General features: G+C 33.0%; 2 protein-coding genes across 2 annotated transcripts; one reads left to right on the top strand and one right to left on the bottom strand.

The window, feature by feature from the left end:
• Nucleotides 1–8,967: 8,967 nt before the first annotated feature.
• Nucleotides 8,968–9,396, bottom strand: LOC140449021 (uncharacterized). Its single transcript, XM_072542162.1, has one exon. The coding sequence runs from the start codon at nucleotides 9,394–9,396 to the stop codon at nucleotides 8,968–8,970; it is 429 nt and encodes a 142-aa protein (XP_072398263.1).
• Nucleotides 9,397–13,368: 3,972 nt separating this feature from the next.
• Nucleotides 13,369–25,861, top strand: LOC140447791 (uncharacterized). Its single transcript, XM_072540649.1, has 2 exons — nucleotides 13,369–14,375; nucleotides 24,543–25,861. The coding sequence occupies exons 1-2, from the start codon at nucleotides 13,584–13,586 to the stop codon at nucleotides 24,981–24,983; spliced, it is 1,233 nt and encodes a 410-aa protein (XP_072396750.1). The 5' UTR covers nucleotides 13,369–13,583; the 3' UTR covers nucleotides 24,984–25,861.
• The last annotated feature ends 1,586 nt before the right edge of the window (nucleotides 25,862–27,447 follow it).

The following is a 27,447-nucleotide window of genomic DNA, read 5'->3' as shown; positions in this document are numbered from 1 at the left end:
AATTGTCACACTAGTTAAATATTTGGGATTTCAGCTTGACAATATTCTGAATTTTGAGAGTCACTTCGAGTATGTTCATAAAAAAATATCAAAAAAACTTTACTTTCTGAGTAGAATATCTCAAAATTTATCAATAGAGTCAAAAATAACAGTATACAACACAATTATTCAATTTCATTTTGACTATTGCTCATCAATCTTATATTTATTTAATCTTAACAAACTTAACATGCTACAAAAATTACAGAAGTGTGGAATAAGAGTAATTCTTAAAACAAATCGCCGTACCCCAATTGGGACGATGTTAAATACTCTATATTGGTTCTCTGTTGAAAATAGACTGTTTTATTTCATCATGATTTTGGTCTTCAAAATAGTAAATGGCTTATCACCTGAATATTTTCAAGAATTCATTTCTTTCAACAAAAGTATTCATTCTTATAATACCCGAGGTTTAGATGACATCTATGTACCTAGAACTATGTCTAAAACTACGATGAATTCGCTTTTATTTAAAAGCTTCCTTAAATTTCATCAGTTACCAACATCTGTAAAAAATGTTTGAAGTTGTGTACATACACACTACCACACACTGCCACAAGTAACAGCTAATATCTGTTTTATATGGCAATTACATAATATAACTCTGTTGCAGCTACCACGTACAGCAGAAATAAAAAAAAAAACAAAATATAGTAACTTTATATTCAGGAAACAGATTTCTATATAAAACGATGCTCACTGACACAGCAGGTTCCTTAATTGCCGTTCAGGATTAGGTTATACCAACTAAAATTTACTTTAATATCTTCAGAGATTCTCAGGTCCAAAATGACAATAATGCCGATATGGATGTTAAGCCCAAGAAACTATCCAACGTCTTATCTGGGGCTGCCACACTGAATACAAAACAGCACATAGACGTTGTAATTTGTTGTACTTCGGATCGTACGATAATTTTCATGATCAATCATAAAGACGTAAATTTTGCATTCAAAAATGTCTATTGGTGTCCAATATTATGGTAAACAGGTTCTAGAATGTCGAGATTAAATTATTACGAAAGAAGGATTAACTGATACGTTAAGATATTTGGCATCTGAAAATTTATATGACAACATTCGGGAATATAACATTTATATTAGGCGATACGACATTTAAGTAACATTTTGTACTTTTTTTCTACTTTTTTTTACTTTAAACTTTGTACTTTTTGGCTAGAAATGTTATTTATACAAAAATAATTAAAAAAACAAAATATTGTGGCTAATTATCCCTTGAGTAGTGGGGTGGGGCCTATGAGACCAGCGACAATTTATTTCTAATGCCTTACTGCATATTTTGTCTGAGTGCGCTGCGTTCGTCACTACCTTTCCGTCCACATGCCGAACAACTGTAAACAACGGGGTTTGCATTAGTGTATAAAAGTTCGCTAGTTAGTTGCACTTTTGATATGTCAGACTCTACTTGACTATTCGAGTAACTTGTATGAGTTCGACAAATAAATTCATTTTCCTATTTTTTTGTGAAGTGTAAAAGTTCTTGTAATCTTTGAAAGAAATTCAAAGATTATAACATCTCTATGATGAAATAGAAGAAGAAGATATTGATTTGGAAAGCGAGCCAGAATCAGAGAGGTGTAAAGAAAGTGACCGCAGCACAGACACAGAAGAAAAATGGAAGGAAGAATTGGAAACAAAATTGGAGGAAGGACTGAGGGAGGAACCTGCAACTTTAAAATATTTTGAAACAAATTTGGAAAACCGGCTGCTCTTTTATTATGCAAAAGATGGGGTAGCCTGGAGAAAATATGCGCCTTCAAGAAACGTTTGGACAAGAAGTTCTAATTTAATTTCATACTTACCAGGTTTAAAAGGAAATTTTCTTAAGCAGTTGATCCTTTAAAGTGTTGGAAATATTTTATTGATAAAAATATTCTCGAAACCATTGTACAGAACAAAAAAAACATGATGAAACAGGCGAAGAGGTGTTTCACCTATAAGCCATAACTACTATGGCTTATAGGTGATGTGTATTCTTGCTACGTTGCTTGCGTTTTGATAACGTAAGTACTAGAGAAGAAACAAGAACTATAGACAAACTTGCACTAATAAGAAACATTTTTGACCAATCTAATCAGAAGTGCATACTTAATTACGATCCTGGATCCTACTTACCATTAGACTAGATGCTTTTGTATTCCGTGGACGTTTCCAAGTACTTTCCTTAGTGGACGCCAAATGTTTTTACATGGTAAATATAGAAGTATACGTTGAAGTTCAGCTTCCAGGGCCATACCGCGTTAGTACTAAAACCACCGAGTTAGTGGAGAGAATATGTGAGCCTGTGTTTGGATTATCTAGAAATATAACCATGGATAATTGGTTTACAAGTGAGTCACCCATTTCCAAAATCAGTTAAATCCACTTGAAAAAATTTGTGGGAATAGGCCAATAACTAGTTGCGTACCTACCGTCATAGGGAACGTGATAAAGTTGTTATAAAAAAAAAATTAAAAAATAAAGCTTTTTCCTAATAAAAATTGTATAAAATTAAAGAAAAAATGTAGGCACTGTAAAATATTAAAAATTTATTATAGCTGATTTTGGAACAGTAATAGGATTTAACTACTTTTGAAACTATTATGTCATAGTATTATATTGTTGTGAGGGCAAAATTTTTGCTTTAGTTAGATTGTTACAATAATGAAGCAATTTTTACTGAAAAGTTTTATTCGTACATTTTTTTAATAGTATTTGGTGTCTATTTTTTTAATCAATAGATTCGTCCTCAGCATTCAGTTCAAAATCATCTTCTTCGTCATCTACAGGATCGATTGGTTGTTGCAACATTTCCTCAAAAAACTTTAACTTCTGGTTGTTTTTCCAGTCTGTTCCATAATGGAGATCCAATAAACACTTTATATCTTTAATTTTCGCGTTTTTAACTGCCACACCTTCTGGTATTTCCGGAACAGCTTGATTTCCGAAAACTTTTCCTCTTTTTAAAACTGACTTGGGCTCACCCGTTTCAAAGTTGTAGTTGGCCTCTCCTTGGATCAAAGCTGTGTTTGGATTTCTTGTAGATCGTGTGAAAATGAATTTTTTAGCTTTTTGAAATTGGAAATGCCACTGTCCTGGAGGTTTTACCACAGCTTCTGTGACACTTTTCCAGTTACTGACAGAGCAGTCTGCACCCAGTTTTATCACAGTACAGGTATTTTTAATGATATCAGTGTATTCGTCTGGATTGTTGATAACACTGAAATTTTGAAACTGTCGTTCTAAAATTCCAAAGACTCGGTCTGGCGGGATGAACGAATGTCCGACTACAGGAAAGTATAGTACCACCTTATTCACGTTACGAGGAGCATCCTTAATAAGCCAACTGATAAGCATACCAACAACAATGGTGTTTTTATTTTGTCCCCCACAACCATTAGAAAAGAGTTTGACTGTGGTGACATTTTCAAAGTTCGAGTTCTGTAATCTATGGTACAAAGCAGATGCTATTTGATTGGATCCCTTTTGATACTGGTTTTCTGTCCAAAGATAGGAGAATGTGTTGTGGCAATTTCGTGTGGCTTTGGAGTGCCCCTCACATATAACAAAGTTATAAAGATACAACTGACGCTTATAGTACGCAGCCTGATCAGGTATTTTAGGCAACACCAAGTTTTTTTGGCAGTCATAGCTGAACACAAGCTCGTTATCATTGTTCTCTCGTAAGATCATATAAAATTTCTCAGCACGAACTTTATGGACTTTCAACTCCAATTTTAAAGCTGCTCGTTTGTCACCATCCTTTTCGGTTGCTGTCTCGCATTCAAGTCGTATACATGTAGAACACTTATCAGTGTATGGGGCATCAAACCCGATATTAAAATTGGTGGCAAACACGTTTCTGAAGAAATCATACTTGCATGTTAATTTGGGAGTTGGATGTTGCTCACTGTACATATACCACATTTTTTTAATGCTCAGTTCACTCGGAAGATATTGTCTGTGTTTGTTCTTTGCTCTACAGTAGTGTTTCTGCACTGGTACAAAAGATTTAATAAAAGTTTTGATGCTTTCTTTCTTTGTGTTAAACTTTTCAACGTGGCGGGCTCCTCCACGAGTTTCAGATGGGAGTATACCTGTCTGAAGAAATTTTTGGCAAAGTAACTGCACCCGGTTTCGACTTTCTTGGAGTATTGCAAGGAATGCCGCTCGACACACTTTAATATTTTCTGTTTTATTGTGTCTTTGCTTAGGTAAGTAGAAACTAGTGTTTACCATTCTTTTTGAGGTACGTTCTGGAATCCGGGTTCTTTTTGCAGAAAAAACCATAACATGTTGCAGAATAAATTGTGTATTCGATTGTAGGTCCGCATCTTTGTAATATCTGCGATGGATTTTTGTTACGTCTTGCAAGGAAAGCTCTGAGCATCGATACTTGCTTTTGCTTGGATGTTTGCAGTTTGGCATTTGAGGAAATCCCTTTGGACGGTGCCTAAAAAAACAAATTTGTTACACTTTCAGTTACCTAATCGCTTTCGCTGTAGTTGACGTTATAAGAGTTTAGGAAAGATTAGCCTGAATCTAAAGGTATAAGTAAAGACGAATAATAACGGATTATAAAAGGTGTCTCGTAAATGTGCCAATAAATTTCAGGGGATAAAAGTATACCTCTAAAAAACATTAAAAATGGTTATGTTAACATACCATTCAAAATGTGTCGTTGTTGAGATACTTTTTTTGTATTGTTTGCCGATATCTCTTATTTTAGTACCTACTGTAGATATGATGAAAGTTTGTATACTAGTACTACTTGATAAAACAAGCATTTTTTTCTAAATTGATCATTTCCAGAGGCGCAGATACAGAGTAAATTTTGGGTTTTTATCCCAATAACTTCTACGTCACTGTAAAATAATGAAGGTTGTTGGCATATTGACGAAACACTGTATAAATTTTTATTATAATAATTACAATTAACTTACCTAGATACTTTTGCAATGGTTTTTTTCCAAGTGGAAGGATTGCTTTTTCGTTTTTTAGCCAAAGAACCAGTTGCCTCTGCTATTACTTCAACATTATCAACGATTTCAGGATTTTCCGCTGGCCCCTCCATGATATTAAGAACTGTATCGTCCAGTAAAAGCACCTGTTATGGTTTATTTTAATGTTTTGAAAAAAAAAATAGTGTTATGCTTTTAGGTTTGTCTCAATACTACAATACAAGCGCTTCTATTTCTCACAAAAAATGTTTAACTACCTGCTTCGGTGGTCGATTTGTAACTAACAGTGGCTGTGGCACCGAACTCATGGTCATGTGGGTTTAGTATTTCTTTTAACTTGTTTTGACACCGTGACAGATTTAACTGGTTTTGAAACCGACCACCGAATACATTTAACTCTTTTGGAACAGTCCGAACTTTTCAGCCGGTATTTTCAACGCAATGTAACTGAGTTTGGAACAGTTTGAAGATACACACATGTAAGGAGACTAACAAAGAATTCATTGAAATCATAACGTCCATTTTTTTAAATTTTGGATTTAACTGATTATGGAACTGGGCGACACAAGTTACGAAATTATAAAACGCATTCTGGGGCAGTACAAAATTACAATTGTTGGAACAATTCAAAACAATTAAAGAGAGATTCCAAAGAAACTTCTTGATTCCAGCAAACTACAGTACTCGTCTATGTTTACATTTTACAAATCTATTACTTTGTTAACGCTGTTGTCATATTTTCACTATGATGACACATTTAATGAAGATTCTGAAGTTGCTTTTAAGCCCAATATTACTACTTTTTATAACTATAAAATGCAAAAAAATATGTAACAACAATTTGGATAATTGGACTTATGCGCATTACGGAAAATACCATAAACATACATTGAAAAATCAAAATATTCATTAAAAGAACACTTGACACATTTGACACGCACTCAGAGGTCATAATTACAATAGAAATAAAATATTTTGTACATTCTTTTCCAGCAGACGACTCTAAAATTAATTGTCCATCTAATCATAAAATAATCTTCTTGCATTGCGACGCCGATAGTAATATCGTATCGAAACTTTTCGTATCGAAAAATATATTACCTTGTCTGATAAAAAATCACAAGCGTTTGAAACATATGCAGGGTTAAGGCAGGGAGACGCGCTGGCGTGCCTTCTCTTTAATATAGCGTTAGAAAAGACTATAAGAGATGCCGAGTTACACAATAGGGGAACAATCTTTAATAAATCAACGCAGATTATGGCTTACGCTGACGATCTGGATTTGATCGCACGTACTACACGAGGACTTAAAGAGATGACTTCCACCTTCTTGACAGCCGCACAAAATATGGGCCTTAAAATAAACGAGGAAAAAACCAAAATGTTAGCATCTATTCCAAATACCAGAGACAGAGCTAGAAACGCCGAAGAAAACTTCAGTATAGACCAATATAATTTTGAGGTAGTAAATAAGTTTACATATTTGGGTTCTCTCATAACAAACAATAATGACACATCTGAAGAAGTAAAACGGAGGGTACTGCTAGCAAACAAATGTTATTTTGGACTAAGCAAGCAGCTAAAAAACAGAAATTTAAGCCAGAAAACCAAACTAATATTATATAGAACACTCATCCTACCAGTGCTGACATATGGGTCAGAAACATGGACCATCTCCAAAACAGACGCAAATCTTCTGCTCGTCTTCGAAAGGAAAATACTAAGAAGAATAATGGGCGCATTCTGTGAGAATGGTATTTGGAGAAGGCGATATAATTTCGAATTGTTCGAGAAGTATAAAAAAATAGTAAATGGTAGAGATGGAATATCCTTCATAAAAATAGGTAGGCTTAGATGTGTCAAGAGCAAATGAAAATTACCCACCCAGACGAACTCTATTATCGGTCCCAGTGGGAAATAGGAGTAGAGGCAGACCACGACTGAGATGGAGGGACGGTGTGGACGAGGACGCAAGGAAAATCGGCGCGGCAAATTGGCAACGGTTGGCGATGAACAGAAACGACTGGCGAAATAGACTGGGGAAGGTCAAGGCTCAACTAGAGCTGTAGCACCACTGATGATGATAATGATAAAAAATATGTATTAAGGTTATCATAACTACGGTAACGACACCCACTCAATAATTTAATTTTTTTCCTTATTAATAATCTACCACAAATCTTATCGGTCTAAGACTAACCATCGTTTCGGCTGAGTGTGCGGTGAGATCATTCAAATAAACAAAATTTGCTGAAAGAGCACGTCTAATATTCAAAAGTAACAAGACAAATTACAATTAATAACAGATAATACCGGCTACTATGTAAACAAAATACCGAAATATTTAAATTAACGAAGTAACGATATATAATTCTCTGTTTGGTATTCGGTACTAAGGGTATTGGATAGTAACTAATATCTCCTACATAGGGTAATAAATTTCTCTAAGAAAATAGAAGGCAGCCTGTAATTGCAAGAACGACTTTAATTTATTCAACAGAATTACTGTAAACGATGAAGTTTTAAGTGTACCTCAGAATTTCAGCAGCGCCAAAGGTGGAAGCGGAATTTTCCCAACCTTCCGTTACACACATTGGTTCTCCTAAAGGCTAAGACTCTACCTTTTAGAAAATGGTGTCTTGGCCGTGTTCATCAGATTCCTCCTGGAAATGATGGTATAGTACTGGTAGTTTCCATACCAACTGCGCATGGTGTGACTCGTCTGGTGTTTCATAATCTGTCCTCCTTCTATAGAGAATGAAAGTGTAAATAATAGTGCTTGACTCAATTGCGATTGTAATGCGCAACCACTTTGTCAGTCTGTCTAAATCTATCAGGTAGTGCTATAAAATAAATGTTCGACAGTCAAAGTGTCTTTATTTTACATTTGCTCCAAGAAGAGATATTATTTTTGTTTTTCATTTGTTGGGTGTTTTTTTTTTATTTCGAAAATATGTGTCTCGACAGCTAATGGTCATTGATACAAATACAATTTACATTCATGTTTACATGGTTAATACTTTACATTGGGTACTAATTGGTTACAATACATTTTTTATAATACATTTTGTTTTAAATTAAATTGTATAACTTTGTGTTTTTTTTAAAGTTTAATACATTTTCATACTTGCTTGAGATACATATGTCTTTTAGGTTTTTACCAAGATTGTATTTTCTTCTGGCCGCTAGGTAGTGTCGACAGTCAAGAAGTACATGTGTTACAAAAGTCGTGTCCATGTATAAGGCGTCTGTGCCCTATTCTCAATCTTCGAATCCCAGATTTGTCCTTTCTTTTTATTGGTGGAAGCTGGTGGTAGAAAATGTTTGGTTGTAGAACGCTTAACTTGGTATTGCTTCTTTTGCAATGATCATTCCATATATATATATATATATATATATATATATATATATATATATAAGCGGGGATCCTACAGCTTCTGCCGCTTCCCGCATTTCGATCGCCATCTTTTTCTATCTCTCCAGGTGTCTTCATCAATGGCTCTGTCTTTCATGGTTTCCATAACACCTTGTATCCAAGACTTGGCTGGTCTTCCTCGTTTCCTTCTATTACTTGGATTGTATTCCATAGCTCTTTTTGGCCATCTGTTGTCGTCCATCCTCTGTACGTGTCCATACCATATTAACTGTCTAGTTTCTATTCTTTCAGAAGTTGTATGTACTCTATCTGTTTTTCTTCTAATTTCAGAATTAGGTATACGTTCTACTCTTGATATACGGCAAGCTCTTCTTAGGTAGTCCATTTCAACCGTGTCAACTTTTTTCTTTCCTTTTGCTGTCATTTGCCAACATTCTGCTCCATATGTAAGAATTGGCTCTACAATTACTTTGTAGATAGTCATTTTAGTTTTCATAGTAGCTTTCCAAAGGTCCATTATTTTATGTTTGAGTGTCCTTTTTAGATCTGATGCTGTTTGAATGTCTGTTGTTACTTTAAGAAAACATGCTTATTTTGCTGCTTGATTGGCTTTTTCGTTACCTGGAATACCAACGTGTGATGGAACCCACAACATTGTTACTGTAATTACATTAGTTTGAAGAGGATTACATATACTCTGAATTTCTTGAACTCTTGGGTGGGTAGAATGTACGTTTCTTATGGACTGCATGGAGGGCAGAGAGTCTGTATAGATTGCTACAGTTTTATCATCGATGAGAGGAGATTTCACCGCTTGTAGTATTCCATATAGTTTAGCAGTATAAATACTGTAATTGCTGAAGAGTCGAAATAAGTTGACGGTGGTTGTAGTAGTTGTAACAACACAGCCAATACCTTCTTCAGATTTAGATGCGTCTGAGTAAAGGATCTTAATGGAGTTGCATTGATGTAGTATTTCATAGAATCTTTGTTTGATAATGGAAGGTGAATATTTCATTCTTATTATATTTGGATAATTCGATATTGAAATTTGGAAGTTTACATATCCATGGGGGAGTTTGAGGTACCGTGAAAGGGCTGGTCGACAACAAATTAATATCTAAATAAGGAATTAATATCTGTATAGTGGACGGTACCATTCTAAGATTATTAGTAATTGGTAATTCTCTATTACAGATGAGGTTTCTTGTGAGATTTGTGGGATCTGCTTAAACTTTAGCGAAATAGAGGAGTAGAAGTTGTTTTCGTCTTAGATTAAGCGAAGGTTCGAAATATTCTACATGAATTCTCTCCACCGGACTGGATCGGAATGCTCCTAAACAGAGTCGAAGAAAGGTATTTTGGACTACATTTAATGAACGTATTAGTGATTTACTTGATGACATGTAGAGAACACTACCATAGTCAAGTTTGGAGCAAATAAGAGCTCGATATATTTATAGTAGTATTTCCTCATCGGCTCCCCAACTATAATGAGCTAGTGATTTAAGGAGATTCATTCTTTGAAGGCAGTTACCCTTAAGTTCACGAATGTGTGGTCTCCAGGAAAGTTTTTTTATCGAAAATAATGTCGAAAAGCTTTATTTGGTCTACTACTTGGAAAAAATTTCCAATTAGAGTAATGGTTGGAGATTGCGTGTTTTGTCTTTTGGTAAAATGAATAAGTTTGAATTTGGATGGGGAGAAGTTACGGCTGGATTGACTGGCCCAGTTGTTTATTTTACTTAGCGTGTTTTGTAGTAAAGTATTTGCGCTAGATGTGAACTTTCCATGACAGAATAATATTATGTTGTAAGCATATATTCCGTATTGAACAGGGTCGTTTATGACTAAACTAAAATCGTTAATACTAAGAAGAAATAGTGCGCTGCTTAGGACAGATCCTTGTGGGACACCGTTTGTGGTTGTGTGTTGTGAGGTAGTTTTGCCATTAGTAATTACTTTAAAAGATCGCTTCGTGAGAAAATTTTTTATAAACAAATATAATTTACCGGATAGCTTGTTCTGGATTACTTTGTTTAGTATCACAGAAATCGGTATACGGTCAAAAGCGCTTTAGATGTCAAGGGAGATTGCAATGACTTCATTTTTGTTAGATAGTGCAGTCGCAATTGTTGATTGCAGAAGTACAAGATTGTCCATGGTGCATCGATTTGGTCTGAAGCCTGATTAAAATTGGTCGAGGATTTTATTTTGTTCAAGGTACCAAAGTAGCTGCAGCTGAGCTTTTTGTTGAAATAATGGCATCGTTTAGTTCTTGAAAACTAAAAGGTATATCAATGGGATGATTGCAAGTTTTTAGAGTGGCATCAATTTCGTTATGTGGATAAGTAGGATTATTTGATTTGTTGAGAAAGTGTTGGGAAAGCATATCACTGATTTGTTGCTCACCTGTAATTATTTTGTCCTGAGTGGTGAGAGCTGGAATTTTGTATGATGTGTAATGTTCTTTCATTCTTTTTATTTTTGACCATACCTAAGTCGGTGGGGTATCTTTGGTAATAGAGGTATTAAAATGATTTCATGAATTTTGTTTACTGTTTTCTATTATGCGTTTTGTTTTTGCTTTGAACCTTTTGAAATCTATTAAGTCAGCTAGAGTGCGAGCTTTTCAAAATGTGTTTAAAGCTCATTTGCTTTCTTGAATTGCTGTTTTGCATGAGTCATTCCATAAGGGAATATGTTTTTTTATTGGGTTAATTTTGTATTTACCGATATACTCCTCTGCGGACGAAACTATGTTATTTTGATACGTCTGTATGTCCTTTTACAGTTAGTTTGAAGCGTTCACAATTCACATCTGAGATTTTTCATCTCGTTTTTGTATATTTCGATCTGACTGCATTGTTAATAATAATAATGGAAAAACGATTGCTATCGAATAAGCTGTCTAGAGTATGCCAAATTAGTAACGGGTGTATTTTGTGGTCACATAAGCTTAAGTCTATTAATGAGAAGCTTCCGGACTGAATATGAAAGTATGTACTATTTCCTGTATTTAATAAATTAATATCAATATTGTTAATGACATTTTCGATTATTTTACCTCTACCGTATGTATTTTTGGAGTCCCACATAGTGTTGTGTGCATTAAAATCTCCAGCCATAATAAATGGGCCAGAAATTTGAGATATTAGGTTTTCTAATTTAGTGTTTGTCAATGTATAATTAGGAGGAATATATAAGCTACATAATATTGTGATTTGTTCTGGACACCATGCTTATACCAACAGCTTCTAATGCAGTGTTTAGGTGAAGTTTGCGGAAAAAAAATTCAGTTGATACGAAAATTGATGTTCCTCCGCTAGCGCGTCGGTGTGTAGTTCTCATATGGTGATAACTATCAAAGTTTTTTAGATGAGGGCTGTGTGTTTCAGTAAAGTTTGTTTCTTGTAAACAAATAAAGGATTGATTTTGGAAATGAGCTGTTGTATGCGTACCAGGCGAAGATAGAATCTATCGCAGTTTCATTGAATAATTATGAATTTGTTAATAAGAGGATTTTTGAGGTGTCTGTGAGTTTTTGAGATGTGTCAGACATGTCAAACAATTGTCTGGTCAGAAGAGGTACTTTCTGGTGGATTTGTGCAAGTTGAAGCGACTTGCCCTGATCCTTTACAGATGAAACATTCCATTTTGCCAGTAGAAAGGAAGATGCGGTTTTTATTATCTTCAAAAGAGAGCACAAGAAAGGTTTGAAGCTCAAAAGTTTCGGAGGGCAGAGACACATAAACTTCTCTGCTAAAGCTAAGAATATGTGAGAATTCCTCCCCCGGAATACCTGCTTTAAGAAATGATACTGGGGAAGCAATTTTTAGACCCATGCTTTAAACAGCGGTTTCGATAATTTCATGTGGGATACACGGGGAGACATTGGATATTAAAATTCTTTTTGTAGGAGAAACGAGTTTACGTATGTTTAAAGTTAGGGAGTCGATTTGTATGGAAGGATGAGATTTTACAAGTTCATCTACTATGTTTTTATTAGGCGAAGCAGATATTCCTGGGCTCGATAACATCACCAATTGTTTTTACATAGTCAAATAAATTAAGGCTGTCCTCGGCATGGAGTATGACTGCTTGCTCTTTCTTTGGGTAGGTTGGTTTCGGTGTTGTTTTTGCTGCTGTTACATATGACATTAAAGAAGTGTTGTTGTTTGGTGTATCTTGTTTGTTGCGGATTGTTGAATGTTGTTGTGACATTGTTGTGGAAGGAGCAGTTGGTTTGATGGTATTTCCTGTGCTGTTCATGTACACATAAGCTGCACGTCAATTGTTGGTATTAACTGAGAATTTAATTTTTGATAAACTCATTGCCTGGCCTATAGGGCCGGCAAATTATTTGTATTAACTGTTTTTATACAATAAAAATCAATTTCTGATAAAAAGGTATTAATTGTTCCTATCTTACAAAAACCACATCGGGCACACTACATCAGTTTTTAGCGATATATTCCATGCTAAACGCTCACGATGTTAACTCGTCGGCGGTTAGCACTACCTGTTGGGTGTTAATTCTTATTGTTTGGTTAATATGGAAGTGAAGATCATATTTGTTGATAGAGCTTTTTATACAACAAGTATTTTTTCTCCGGGTATTAGGTGACTAATCACCGCCAGCAAGTATCTAGCCCCCAGAAACCCTACCAATTATGGCTTCTTAACAATATATATCCGATAAAAGTCATGATACCGAAAGGACAAAAATTTTCATTATCTGTGTTGTTTTTAGAAGTATACTATTATTTGTAAATATATTTAACGAATACAACCTTATCTCCTCTAATAAATACTTTGTATTACTATTAAAATTATAATAGCATCATCACAGATTGTGTTCTCACGTAACCTTCACGTAAATTTTACGCAGAAAGCTTGTAATTAAGTATATTTATATTTTTGTTCGTATGAAAGGTGTACACAAAGATTTACATAAAACAGCCTTTGATAGTTATAACATAATAGAACATTTTCTACAAATTAAGAAAATCTTACGCAATGTTTTTTGTAGATGTCACTGCATTGTTTTGTAGATTAAATTAAAAATAGATAAAATTTATCTCTTTATTAGTAGATAAAAAACGAGACTCTAAAGTTTTAATTTTTGGACAATTTTTGATAAAACTGTGCTATCGTTACCTACATCCTCATTTCCAGCTATTTAGTGTATCTGGATAGTGCAAAATGTCATATATTCTTACCGAGGAAGTTAAATCTTGGATTCAACAATCCGTAGGTAGTGAAAATTGTATAATCACCATAGAAAATACGACCCAGAAAGGAGAAGGTTACGTTGGAGAATTTATTTTTGCAAAAGTTGAATTTCCGTCCAGTGAAGGTATGGTTACACACGACAGAACTGTATTTATAGCTTTAAAACGTAATAGTCAGAATCCAGCAATTCCAAAACAATTTCCAGTAATGCACGAGATTTGCCGAAGGGAAGTTTACTTTTATGGTGTTATTGTTCCAGCATTTCAAAAGTTTTATAAAAATAAAACGCTTCGAGATGACTTTTATATAGTTCCAAAATGCCACAAAGCATTTTTGGAGGACAAAAATAACGTGATTACTTTAGAAAATCTTAAAAGAAAAGGTTATGTGCTGCATCAAAGAGACAAACCAATGAACTCTGTTCAAATCAAATTGTGTTTAAAATCTTACGTCAAATTACATGGTTTGGCCTTTGCAATGAGAGATCAAACTCCAAAAGAATTTAAAATGTTTTCTGAAGACTTGCTTCCTTTGATAAGAGAAGCATTCGGTCATTTTAAACCAGTCTTTGAGAGCAAATCAATTGCTATACTTGATGCATTAAAAGAAGCTGGAAGAGAAGACTTATCAATTAGACTTGAAAAGTTTAATACAGAAAAGACTATGTTCAATCGTCTTCTTGAAGTCGCCGATGCTACTACAGATGAGAAAGTAATTGTACATGGTGACTGTCATAATGGTAATATGCTGTTCCTATTTAAGGTAAATACTCATATACTTATTGTTCATTGACAAAGTAACACTATTAGACTCTAAACTGAAGTCGCTGTCTTTATCATCATTTAAATTGTTTTTTTACTAGCGCAGCGTGGTATCCTATCGGACTTGGCTAATCATAGTGACATTTTAAAAGCTATTTAAATGCCTTTCTGAAAATTGTTGTACACGCATTTTTTGCTTGTGGATTGACATGTTTGTGTAAAAGTTGTGTTATATATATATATATATATATATATATATATATATATATATATATATATATATATATATATATACAGGGTGATTGATTAGTGTGATAAAGTTCAGTAGATCCGCTATAATAGTACATAGAAATAAAAGATAATAAAGAAAAAGGTAGGCAATTTTGAGATTCACGTTACGAAATTATTAAGAATGCTACACGGCGTTCCATAATATACTGGTAGACCAAACTTATGATTTGTTAAATCGAACATCCTGTATTTTATTTTATATGAGAAATCTTCTCCACTTCCCTATTACCACAATATAAAGCTGTGTTGTAATATATGGGGTATTTTTAAAGTTATACCAATTTTCTATAAAAATTTAAACAAACTCAATTTAAATGTAAAATAAAATATAGGGTACTCCTTAAAAAAACATTCGTTTAGTCTGCCACTTTGTTATTGGACACTCTGTTATATTCTTACTAATTTTATAATATAATTCTCAGAGTTGCGTACAATTATTATTATAGTGGTTCTACTGAGCTTTATCAAACTAGCAGCCCGTATATATATATATATATATATATATATATATATATATATATATATATATATATATATATATATATATATATATATATATATATATATATATATATATATATATATATATATATGTTATCCAAATTTAGCCATACGGCTCACACTCCCTTTAAGGGGAAAATTCACTCATCCCAGATACCTACGGTATCAAAAGGATTGAGATCTGGGGGGACTCTTTCCGTGTTATCGAGTACTAGATGACTTGGTACGTCGGTGTATCTCACAAAAATTTTCCAAAAGACCACAGGTTTCGAGCTGCTCGTTTTTCAATTACTTCTTGAAGGGTAAATGTGTTGTCCACGCACGATCTTCCTGCTCTGAAGCCGCTTTGTTCTTCAATTTCTTTATACTCCTCTTCTATTCTTCTTTTCAATATACGACCATATAACCTTCCCAGCGAGCTAGTTACGCTAATGCCTTTATAATTTCCGAATTCTTTTCTGTCTCCCTTTTTATAAATGGGGCTAATGTGGGCCAAATTCCAATCGTCTGGAATCGTTTGGCCTTCAATTAAGCATTTAATAAAAATATTCACTAAGCTTTCCAAAAGAGCATCCGGTTCATGTTTCATTAACTCGATGGGAATGTCTCCAGGCCCGGGTGTTTTTCCATTTTTCATTTGTTTCAATTCTTTTTTCAGTTCTTCTTTGTTTATCTTATGCACCTCTGAGTTTTCTGTCATTGAGATATGATCAGGTCTTTCCATAAATTCGTGTCTACTTTCTATTAATAGCGTTTCGTAATATTTTCCCACTTTTTATTTTGAATCAAGTTTATATTTCCTTCATATTTTCTTTCTTTTCTAATACGTTTTATAAATTCCAAGCTTGTGTCACTTTGGTTCCTCCTAAGCATCGGTCCATCTCTTCGCATTTCTCTTCCCACATTTCGTTTTTTCTTTTAGTGACTTCCTTCTTTGCTTCCCTGTTGAGTCTGCTGTAAATTCTGCGGTGTTCTGAGTCTTTCGTGGATAGCCATGTTTGATAAGCTTTTTTTTTTGTCTTTAATTAATTTTCCTACTTCTTCGTTCCACCACTCAGGATTTTTTCTTTTGTCAGCTTCTTCGTACCCCAATGCCTCTTTGGCCGCCTGATGAATGCAATTTTTTATATCTTGATATTCTTTTTCGGCTGTTTATCTTCGAGTTAAGTAAGTTAGTTTTGAGGCTAGTCTAAGTTTGTAGAGGAATTGTACTGATTTTTGTTTGAGTCTATCAATATTATATCGTATCTTTGTGGAAGCTGCTACCTTTTCCTGTTCAATTTTGTTCTTGTTTACTTTCCTGTAGTGTATGGTTATTTTTGCGACCACCATATAGTGGTCAGATCCGCATTCGGCACCACGATACACCCTTACGTCATTTATTTGGAGCCTTTTGTTTTCTGGTTGGATGAGATAGTCGATTATCGATTTTATCTTTTTCTTTGGTTGTTCCCAGGTAAATTTATGTATATCTTTGTGCTGATAAAATTGATTTTATTTTAAGCTGTAATGTTTTACAAAGATCAATGAGTCGCTCTCCGTTGTTGTTTATTTTGTCTTCATCATATCTTCCTACCACATTGTCTTGTCATTTTTTGCCTACCCGAGCATTGAAATCTCCTAATCGGCATATTTCTTTGGATCGGTTTACATGGGTCAATACGTCAAGCAATTTATCATAGAATTCATCCTTAACTTTTGTATCAGAATTTTGCATCAGAATATAACACTAGGAGCATATATACTCCTATTATAACTATCGTCTCCCCATGTTTCTCAAGATCCATCATAATGATCTGCTTGTTTATCTCTTCCCAAATCTTGATATTGTTTTTGAGTTTTGTATGCACGGCTATAGACACACCTCTTTTTGCTCTTAATGATTTTTCAACTCCACTGTATAAATGAATATAGTCGTTCTTGATTTCATTTCCCTTTCCTTTCTTTTTTGTTTCTGTAAGAACGCATATGTCTATTTGTTGTCATTCTAATTCTTGAAAAACTTCAGTTTCCTTGGTTCTTAGACCTTGTACATTCCATGTGGCCAATCTCATAGTCCTTTATCGTAGCAGTCGTCGTCTTTTGTTTCCGTCCTTATTCCGAGGCTCTTGATCGAAAGTTAGCAAATAACTTTTTTCTAAAAGAAGGGGTGCTGGCCCATCGTTCAAACCCCCAGACTTGGAGGACCAGGATTTGTGAAGAGTATGCGATAGAGATGCAGAAAGCTTTTACGATATATATCTGGTAATTTTTGGTTGGTATAACCTGATCCTGAAGGGCTAATAATGAACCTTCTGTTTTAGGGAACATCTTTCCTGTTCCTTGTCAGGGAGCATTTACCAATAGTTCGACGCTATATTGTCGACATAGCCTTGACTGACTTTATTCGGATGTCGCCCGTGTCGAGGTTTACCCATCCAGATGCGCATTTTTTCGTTCTTAGTAAGATGGTTTATACGCATTTCTTGTTCCCTCAATTTAATCGGTGTTGTATCATCTACTATATAAATCGCGAGATGAAGAGTAGATCTGTTTTTCTAATTGCTCGCTTATATCCAAAGTCCTCATCCTCCTAAATACTAAATACCGCGGTAAAGTCGTCCTATCTACTGCACTTTGAGGTCATTGTTTTTGTGCCCTTGTGAGGGATGGTCGTAATTTTTGCTGAAGAATTTCTATGCCCGTTTTAGTACACTTAATATTCCCAAATGAGTAGCTAAGCGCGGAAAATGCGTAGGTGTTTAATGCCTTAAACAAATTTTTACTATTCTGTATATAGGCAAAAATGATAATAAGATGGCAGGTACTTTGGAAAAACGTGTCGTAAATCAGTTATCTTCAACAATTTCTAATGAAAATGTAATTTGCTTGGACAGATTTTTTACAACAGTTTATCTTATGGATACCATTATGTTTCCTGCTGTAAGAACATGCATGAGTACCCGAAACAATTTACTAAAATTTCATGGAGAGCTAAATAGAGGAGAATCGCAAGTAATAGGTAATGAAACTGGAACATTAGCTATATGATGGCAGGACACCAAAGATTTTATTGTACTAACTGCCATAAGCCAGAAGAAACAACTGTGTGTAGAATGTTCCGTCATGTAGCGATTGTTTTACCCCATATCATGTATAAACATTTATCGTTCATGTATACTGTTGGGATTATGTATCCCATACAAAAATACTGTCGGGATATATAATCCCATGCATTTTTTACCAAAAAAAAAATAAATTTTTTTAAATACATTCTTAGTTCTTTTAAATGGTCTAAAATAACAAACTACAGACAAATAAATCAAATTTTAAAATAAACAAATCAGGAGTGAAAGGGTTAAGAAATCTATGGTAATTACACTAAACAGCTGCCATCTTATGTTAAAAATGATGTTGTTATTTTCTGACTCTAAGGTCAAATTAGTTGCAGGATATAAGTTATTAATTAAGGACAAAATGTTGTGTGATTCTGAAGGTGAACCTTCTATAAAGACTAAAATATTATCTACATATTTATACCATAAGATTATTTGTGGATGGAAATGAACAAAAGTAATTTCAAGAAAGTCAAGAAAAAGATCTACAAGTAGCGGGAAGAGAAATCTTTTGGTGACTATGAATTTTATCGTTAAAAATAAAGAAGTCTTTATTAATTGGGGTTGATGGTTTTAGCGAGTAAGAAGTTATTGATGATTGGAATGGTTTACATCAGTGAAAAGATTTGTTATATCGAAATAGATCATAGTAAAACTTTTTGAAAGAGTGGTTGAAGAAATTTTGGAAGTTAAACCTAAAGTGTTGGTGACAGTATATTTGTCACACTAAAGTGTAATTAATTAGATAACTTATATATATAACTTATATATTAATTAGATAATTAATATTAGAATAAAGTGTAATTGACGTTTGACATTAATCGAACTTGTAAATACAATACATTTTGAAGACGGCTATCGCCGTATTCCCGTTCTCCTCCGGGAATCCTCCCGGTGCAAGGCATGCTCCTCCTCCAAACCTGTCTATTCCATCGCTCTTCTAATTCATTCATTTCAAGAGCGTCGAGGTCTGCCTCTTTTTTTTCTTCCAGGGGACATTCTTTCTTTGTCAGACATTCTCAATTGATGTCCAAACCATTTTGAACCTCTTCTTTCTATGCTGTCAATGACCGTTTCTGTAGCATTCATGTTATTTCTTATAGATTCGTTAGTCTTCCTTTCCTGCCTTGATATTCTAGCACTTCTTCTCAAATAATCCATTTCAACTGTCAACAATCTTCTCTTTAGGTCTGCATTAATTGTCCATACTTCAGAGCCATAGAACAAAGAACTGATTCAACCATGGTTTGCCCTATTCTTTTTTTGTTCCTTTTGGAAATGTGGTGATCCCACCATAAGGAGTTCAGACATTCTACAATTTTACGTCCCTGATTACTTCGTGTTTAATTTCGGTTTCTCCCAAGCCGTTCTTAGCAATGAGTGGATCTAAATATTTAAATTTTTTCACTTGTTTAATTTCCACGTCCTGGTCTATCAACACTTCAAACCTTGCATCTGAACTGATAATTAAGTAAATATTCTGTTTTCTTCATGCTGACTTGTAACCTTCATTTTAAATATTCTCTCTGTAGACACTTTATCATAAATTCTAGATCATAAGAATCTTGAGCTAGGATGACTTGGTCATCCGCAAAGTTTAGGGAGAACAGTACGTCATTTCCTATGGGGATTCCCATTCCCTGGCAGTGGTTTTTCCAATTTTGGAGGGTTGTCTCAATATTTAAATTAAACAGTAAGGGTGACATACTCCATCCTTGTTTTAGTCCTTTAGTTTCTTTTATTAACTCTGATATCCGTCTGGAGTCTATATCCGATTTTTAGGTAAGTAGTGTTATCCCTGTATACTTCTGTGATTATTCCTAAAAGGTATGGACTAATGTCGAGTTGTTGTTAAGCTTGCCACAATTTAAGTCTTGAAACTGTATTATACGCCTTTTCTAGGTCGATGAAGGCTAGATGTACTTATGTACCAACCGCTATTCTTTTTTTATATTAATTGTTGGAGTATAAACATGTTATCAGTGCAAGATCAAAGATCAAAAATTCAAACGTCAATACTTACTTAAATAACTTAAATAACTAAACGTCAACTTATTTTAACCTTCAATTGCAACTTATTCCCATTAAAATAGTAATTAGATCTTATCTCTGTCATTAGCCCGGTTGGTATTTCTCTTCTTCTTCTTTCTTTTTAATGACTGCTTGGATGTAATTGTGAACACTATTCCATCCCTCCGTATTTCCCGTCATCTTTACGATCATCTCTTACAGTCACAGGGTTCATACCTATTTCTTTATACATTCTGTTTCTCTCCACTGTACATCTATTACACTCCAGCATTGTGTGAGTAACGGTGTCGGAATATTCGCAGTATAGGCATTTATCTGCATCTGTCTTTCTGAACCTATGAAGATACGCCCTAAAACAGACAATCTACCCAGTCCCTTAGGCTCGGGATCAGCATCTTTGTCCACTGAGCAACATCTTCCTTGTTGTTTCACTCTTCTTGCCATTTTTCCATTGATCTTTCCCTTTCTTTTTTTATAGCTGTTGTCAAATGCTTTCTTCTCCCATAGAGATGTCTCTTTTCTTTTCTACTGCTCTAACACATGCAGAGGAACACAACCCGTAATAGTCCACAAGGCCGCCGCAGATACAGTCCTGTAGGCGCATGCTACTCGCAACAGACTCGTTCTGTCTAATTTTTTATAAGCCTAATATTAGGTATCTATATCTAAATATAATGAAAATTATTATTAATTACTGCGTATTTATACAATAATTATTGTGTTCTACATATTTAAAGTGGTAATTTAATTATTCAATCAGCGTTTTGGATTTTTTGTATTGTGTGTGAAAGACAAGTTACATTTTTCTACTATTCTTTATATATTGTTTACTTTATATGCCCGGGGGGGGGGGCGGTTTAGCCCCCAAAACCCCCCCTGGGTGCGCCACAGTAGGCGACTGGCAATTAGTATTATTAGGTATGTCTTACATTTTCAATTTTTAACGGTGTAAACTTATTGCCATTAAAAAAGTAAATCTTCATTGATTATCTAACAATTTTTTAACAACTTTATTACGTAAAGTTTTGTGTTTTTATTACACTGTTTTTCAATTTAACACTGTTAAATGTGTTTCGTTTGACCATTTATTAATAATTGTGTTTTAAATAATTAAATAATTCCCAGGCGGCTTTTTTCACGCTCAGTATAACATTTAAGGATATACTTATATAAAGATTACATCTGAATAAATCTGTTATATAGATGACTAGACTTCGGCAAATATGCAAATAAAAATGTAGAAAATATGCGCATAAATATGCACGTGTTTACCCGAAAATATGCAAATATTTTACAAAATATGCATACAAATAAATAAAAAAATCGTAAAATAGTAACAATTTTATTTAAAAAAAAAGTGTACATAACTAAATATTTGCTACTATTCATTAAGATTTACATTTATTTTAAGTAACTACATCATTTTTAAGTATGAATAAACTTATTTAGAATTATGGTAACAATAAATGACCAAGTGGTGTTCAAAATTTTCTAACAAAAACTTGTGGCTTCTGACTGAGTACATATATTTATATATGGAAAAACTTCGTTCAACATCAACTGATGTAACGGGAGCATTTTTCAAACTAACCAAAACATTTGGTTCTAAATTAATTGTTTCCGAAATATTTCCAGCTAGAACACTGACTACTTCAGAAAGAATATGGTAACCTTTATTTTTTTCCATAGTAGCTTCAAATTTTTTTAAAATATCTTTTTCAATATTACCTCTAACGTTCCGACAACATGACGCAAATTCTTTTATTAATGCTGTACTTTCGAACAATGACAGTTTTGGTGATTCTAACTGAGTAATTGTTTTTTGAACAAAACTAAAATTTGATTTTATAAATGAAAGTTCTTGTTGAAGCAAGTTACTCTGAAAAGTTTGTTTAGAATCCAAAAGAGATTGGGAACTTTCATCTGTTAACGTATCAATTATGTTCTTTATTTTAACCAAATGATCTGCATAAAAATTAGCTGCTTCGAACCATGTTCCCCATCGCGTTAAAATAGGTTGTGGTGGAAGAGGAATGTTAGGTAGCATTTCTTTATAAAGTTGAATTCTTATAGGAGATTTAAGAAATACTTTTTTGACACTGGATATCATGGTATTTACAAGAGGAAACTTTTTTTGTATTTCCTCTGCAACTCTGTTTAATCCATGCGCTACACAAGTAACATGTATTAAATCTGGGAAAAATATTTTTAAATTTTGTCCTGCTTTCACCATATAAGGAGCAGCATCCGATAAAATAAGCAGTAATTTATTAGAAGGAATAGTTGTCGGAAGAAAAAAAGTTGCTAATGTTTCTTGTATAAAACGAGAAATTGTTAAAGCATTTGTTTTCTCAAGTTGCTGGCATGAAATAAGATGAGATTTTGGTAAGGTATCTTCTTTAAGAACACCAATCAATAAATGAGCAATATACTTTCCTGCGGAATCAGTGGTTTCGTCTACAGATATGTAAAAATAATTATCTGCAATTTCTTCCTTAATATTAATTAACACCGACGAGTATAGCCCGTTCACATTATTTCTTCGAGACCGATCACTTGGAACGTTAAGTTTGCAATATTTTTTTAGAAACGAACTAAAATTTACATTTGCTAATTTTGAAAGCGGTATGTTTGCAGACACTAATGCGCGACACAAGTCTTCATTAAAAGTTTCTTGCTCATCTAATTTTTTTGAAGTAGAGTGGAAACATTTAGCCATTGAAGTTTGATGTTTTCCTCCTATTTTTCCTTTTTTTGCAATGTGTGCAGCAGTTCTCACATGTTGGTCTATCTGAAATTTCTTCTCACATGCTATCTATAAATAAAAATAAAAACCTTTATTTTAACCCAACCTTTAAAATATAAAAATATACAAGGTGTTTTGGTTAATCAAATAACTGGTTTGGAAAAAAAACACCCGCTAAGTGTTTTAAATGCAGTATTAATCCACAAACTAGTTTTTGTTACTAACCATTAGTACATCATATAACTTATTTTAAAATTCAACAAAAGTTTTTTTTTGTTAATTCCATTACAATAAAAATAATTGTGTTTTAGAATAGCTGACTTCATAAAAAAAAGTAAAGGTGAAAAATTTTTCTAAATACACACCATTGTATTGTACCATGGACAATTTTTTCTCACTAAAGGAAGCTATTTTTCATTTAAAAACAACCTACGAGTACTAAATTTCAAGTAAATACTTTTATTGGTTTTAAAGTTATTGTTGTTATTAACTAAAAGAATTTAATTTTTTTTAATTTTAACACCCTGTATCTCGAAAAGTAAATAAGTTTGACATCTCATTAACTATATCGTTTTGTTCAATTTTTCGAGAAGTATCTACAGTCAAACGTTGTAAGTGTCATTTGGAAACACCCTGTATGTATGAAATATTAGATATTTAATAGAAAATATTAGATACTTACAATTTTGCCACAGACTGAACAGTAGATTTTTCCCATATCCATAGACAGCTCTTTATAAGGTTTAATCCAAGTTGAAGCACTGGTTGTTTTAGGCATTATAAAATCACAATCTTCCTTTTTGTTACGCACAACGAGTGTTTACGCTTTGAATATCAAAACAAAAATGATTTACAAATCTGAGCATCAAATTAGAAATGTTTAGGTACCTAATTCAATAAACTGGGAGATTTAGGGAAAATCCCTAAATTAGGAACAAAACTATTAGCCGTTTACCTGCTGTTAAAATACAATAAATTGTAGATAGATTTGGGGATTAGATCATAAAATGCAAATGAGCGAACCCTTAGCGATTATCCAATAACTGAATGCCTCAGTGACCGAGACTTTCTAAGAATGTTGAGGGCTACTTAAATTGATCTTCTTTGAAATTGTAAATGTTTTGTACCTGTAAAGATTACGTACTTAGATCATTTCTTGATTAAAATGACTACAAAATTTTATACAAGAATTGAAATAAATTGGTATGTTTAAAAATTTTCAAATACAGTATAAAAATCTGAACTTTTATGCACTTTATGCAAACTTTTATACAAATATGCCAAAATATGAAATATTTGCATAAAATATGCACAATATGCAAAATATGCAATATGCATATTTGCCGAAGTCTATAGATGACCTAAATAATTCTTCTAAGTACTCCTAAGTACTTTTCTTTCAAGAAAAGTAATTAGGAGTACTTAGAAGTCATTCATTTGTTCATAAGCGTATACAAACATACTGGTTCTTTGAAATTATTTAATAAAACTTTATTATTTGCAGGATAACGACACAAGTAACCCCGAACACGTAGCTCTGATTGATTTCCAGGGAACGTGCCTTCATTCACCTATATTGGATATCTCAGCATTTCTTTATTGGAACTTATCAAGTGAAGACTTTCCACAATTCGAAGAATTTTTAGAATTTTATTACAGCGAATTATCATCTTTTTTAACAGAACTAGGCAGTGACGTAAATAAATTGTTTCCAAAGCATGTTATGCAAGAACATTTAAGAAAATTTCTTCAATTTGGATTTTGTATAGCAGTACCGTTCTTGGAATTTCTTTATATCAAGAATGAAGATGCACCTTCGTTGATCGATGAGAAGACCAATGAGATAATGGGAGGTCTTAAAGAACTTAAGTTAAAGTCAAAGGAAGAATACTTAAGACGTCTTGTTTCTACAGTGGATAGCTTTTTTAATAGCGGATATGTATAATGATATAAAATATCAAAATAATATTTTACCTATATTAAGGACCAAAGTGACTTGTTTTGACCAAATTACAATAAAATCAATGAAGATAAAGTTTTATAATTGATGGATTCGACCGTTACTTGATGGAAATTCATTTTATGTAACAATAAAACACTAAAAACTTTGTTTTCAATGTTGTGGAAGTTTTGAAAACAAAGTTTTCAGTGTTTTGTTGTTACAAAGTTTTGTCTTTTCTATTTCTTTTAATTTTAAAATAGACTCACATTTGAAAACAATTCATTACCATAAAAACATTTTTCTTGAATTTGTATTAAATAAAAAGATTTCGAATAAAATTTAAATGTACCAAATATAAGTTTCGACAAGGCGAAAAGCTCGGGTTCGTTCGAAAAAATATTCCCATGAGATAAAAAAAAACAACTTTTTTTAACAAATTTTAATAATCATTTTTGTTTGGCTGGGATAATTTTTTTGAATTTTTTTGATCATTCTAAACAAAATAGATTTCGTGTAGTTTTTCTATAAATTTGATCGTTTTCGAGTTATAAATAATTTCAAACTGGGAGAAACGCCAAATTACTATATCTAGGGCACAAATTTTTGATGGTTTGGATTCTCATGGTACAAATGAGCGCCCGCCCTGTCATAATCGCTTTATTATTAATTAAAAAATAATGGTTTAGTAGTTATTTATGCACCAAGGGTGTTATTAAGATCATGACACCCGAAGGGTGTAACAGCATAATATATTATATTATATTCTTCCAGCCAGACGTCTTCTGGCCCGAGGGATGGATGTTGATCGATGGGCATAGTCATCCTGTAATACCAGTGGCACATACAAAATATGCATATATATATATATATATATATATATATATATATATATATATATATATATATATATATATATATACACAATGTGAGTGAGATTAAAATCTCCCTGTAAATGAGGATATCAGTCAAGGAGAAAAAAATTAAAAAACTGTTTCAATCTTTTAATAGAAAACGTTTTGTGCAGTATTTCTGCACTTCTTCAGTTCTAATGATTGTAAAGTCAAATAAAGATGTCAAACAATGTCAAATGCATAGGTTTAGGTGTTAGAAAATACATTTAATAACTACAATAAAATTAAAGTAAAAAACATATTCAGAGTTTTTTTAATTTTATACAAACTTTAAAAAGTCTCAAAAATTTCACAGAATGTTATAAAGAAAACAATATAACATAATACAACACTTCTGTTATATCGCTGATGTACAATATATCGAAACATGAAGCCAGGAGAAAAAGTAACTTGTTTTAATTAGAGCTTAGTAAACAATTTAAAAAAAAAATTTTATAAAAAAAGCATGGAAAGTTAACTTTATTGTTGGAAACAGCAAAGGAATTAAAAAAAGCAACTATTTTTGACAGAAAGGACTCAAATATTACGAAGAGAAAAACAAAATATAATGTGGCTTTCTATCTATGGAAATCAGACTTTGTATGAAAAATCAACTAGATAACAAAAATACTCGTTTAAGCAGGACAGAATAGAAAAATCAAATTTTTTATATAACTCTGATTAAAAAGGAAGATTGGGAATATAAGGTGCCGATGACCATTGATCACGAAATTGTGTTGGGGAACCTAGAATTAGTAAATGTTTTTTTTTTGGCCTTAGGTTCAAGACCCATTTAGCCAGACAATTGGATTAATAAGTAAAAACAATCTCCTACACTTCCTTTAAATTCATGACAATTTCCTAACCGTTTGTTCATTCACTCGATTTCCTAACCTTCCCATTGAAAACAATATTGGGTGACTATACAAAAAGGATTGAACAGGAATAGTAAATGTTAATAAAATGAATTGTGATATGAATTTATTAAACTCACCATAAGGTTCCTCTTGGAAAAGATTTTACATCGGATGCGATGTGTGAAAATTGCAGAAGTTCTCGTTGAAATGAATATAAGGATTGAGTTTAGAAGTATCAAAGTAGAACCGATGGTAGCTACTTTTTTTCGACGACAAAAACAGCAAATTTAAGCCATGTCTTGATCGGATTTGGGTGTGCATAAGTTAAGTTAATAAAATTTAACTGAAGGATTCAGTTTCAACGAGAACTTCAGCAATTTTCACACATCGCTTCCGATGTAAAATCTTTTCCAAATGGAACCTCATGGTTCTTCAACACAATTTCGTAGACAATGGTCATTGGTACCTTATATTTCCAACCTTCCTTTTTAAACACAGTTATATAAAAGATTTGAGTTTTCTATTCTGTCCTGCTTAAACGAGTATTTTTGTTATCTAGTTGATTTTTCGTACAAAGTTTGATTTCCATAGATAGAAAGCCACATTATATTTTGTTTTTCTCTTCGTAATATTTGAGTCCTTTCTGTCAAAAATAGTTGCTTTTTTTAATTGTTTTGGTGTCTCCAACAATAAAGTTAACTTTCAATGCTTTTTTTATTA

The sequence above is a fragment of the Diabrotica undecimpunctata genome, chromosome 8 (assembly GCF_040954645.1).
Source record: "Diabrotica undecimpunctata isolate CICGRU chromosome 8, icDiaUnde3, whole genome shotgun sequence".
In the NCBI taxonomy this organism is placed as follows: Eukaryota; Metazoa; Arthropoda; class Insecta; order Coleoptera; family Chrysomelidae; genus Diabrotica; species Diabrotica undecimpunctata.
This window is presented reverse-complemented; position numbering and strand designations above follow the sequence as displayed.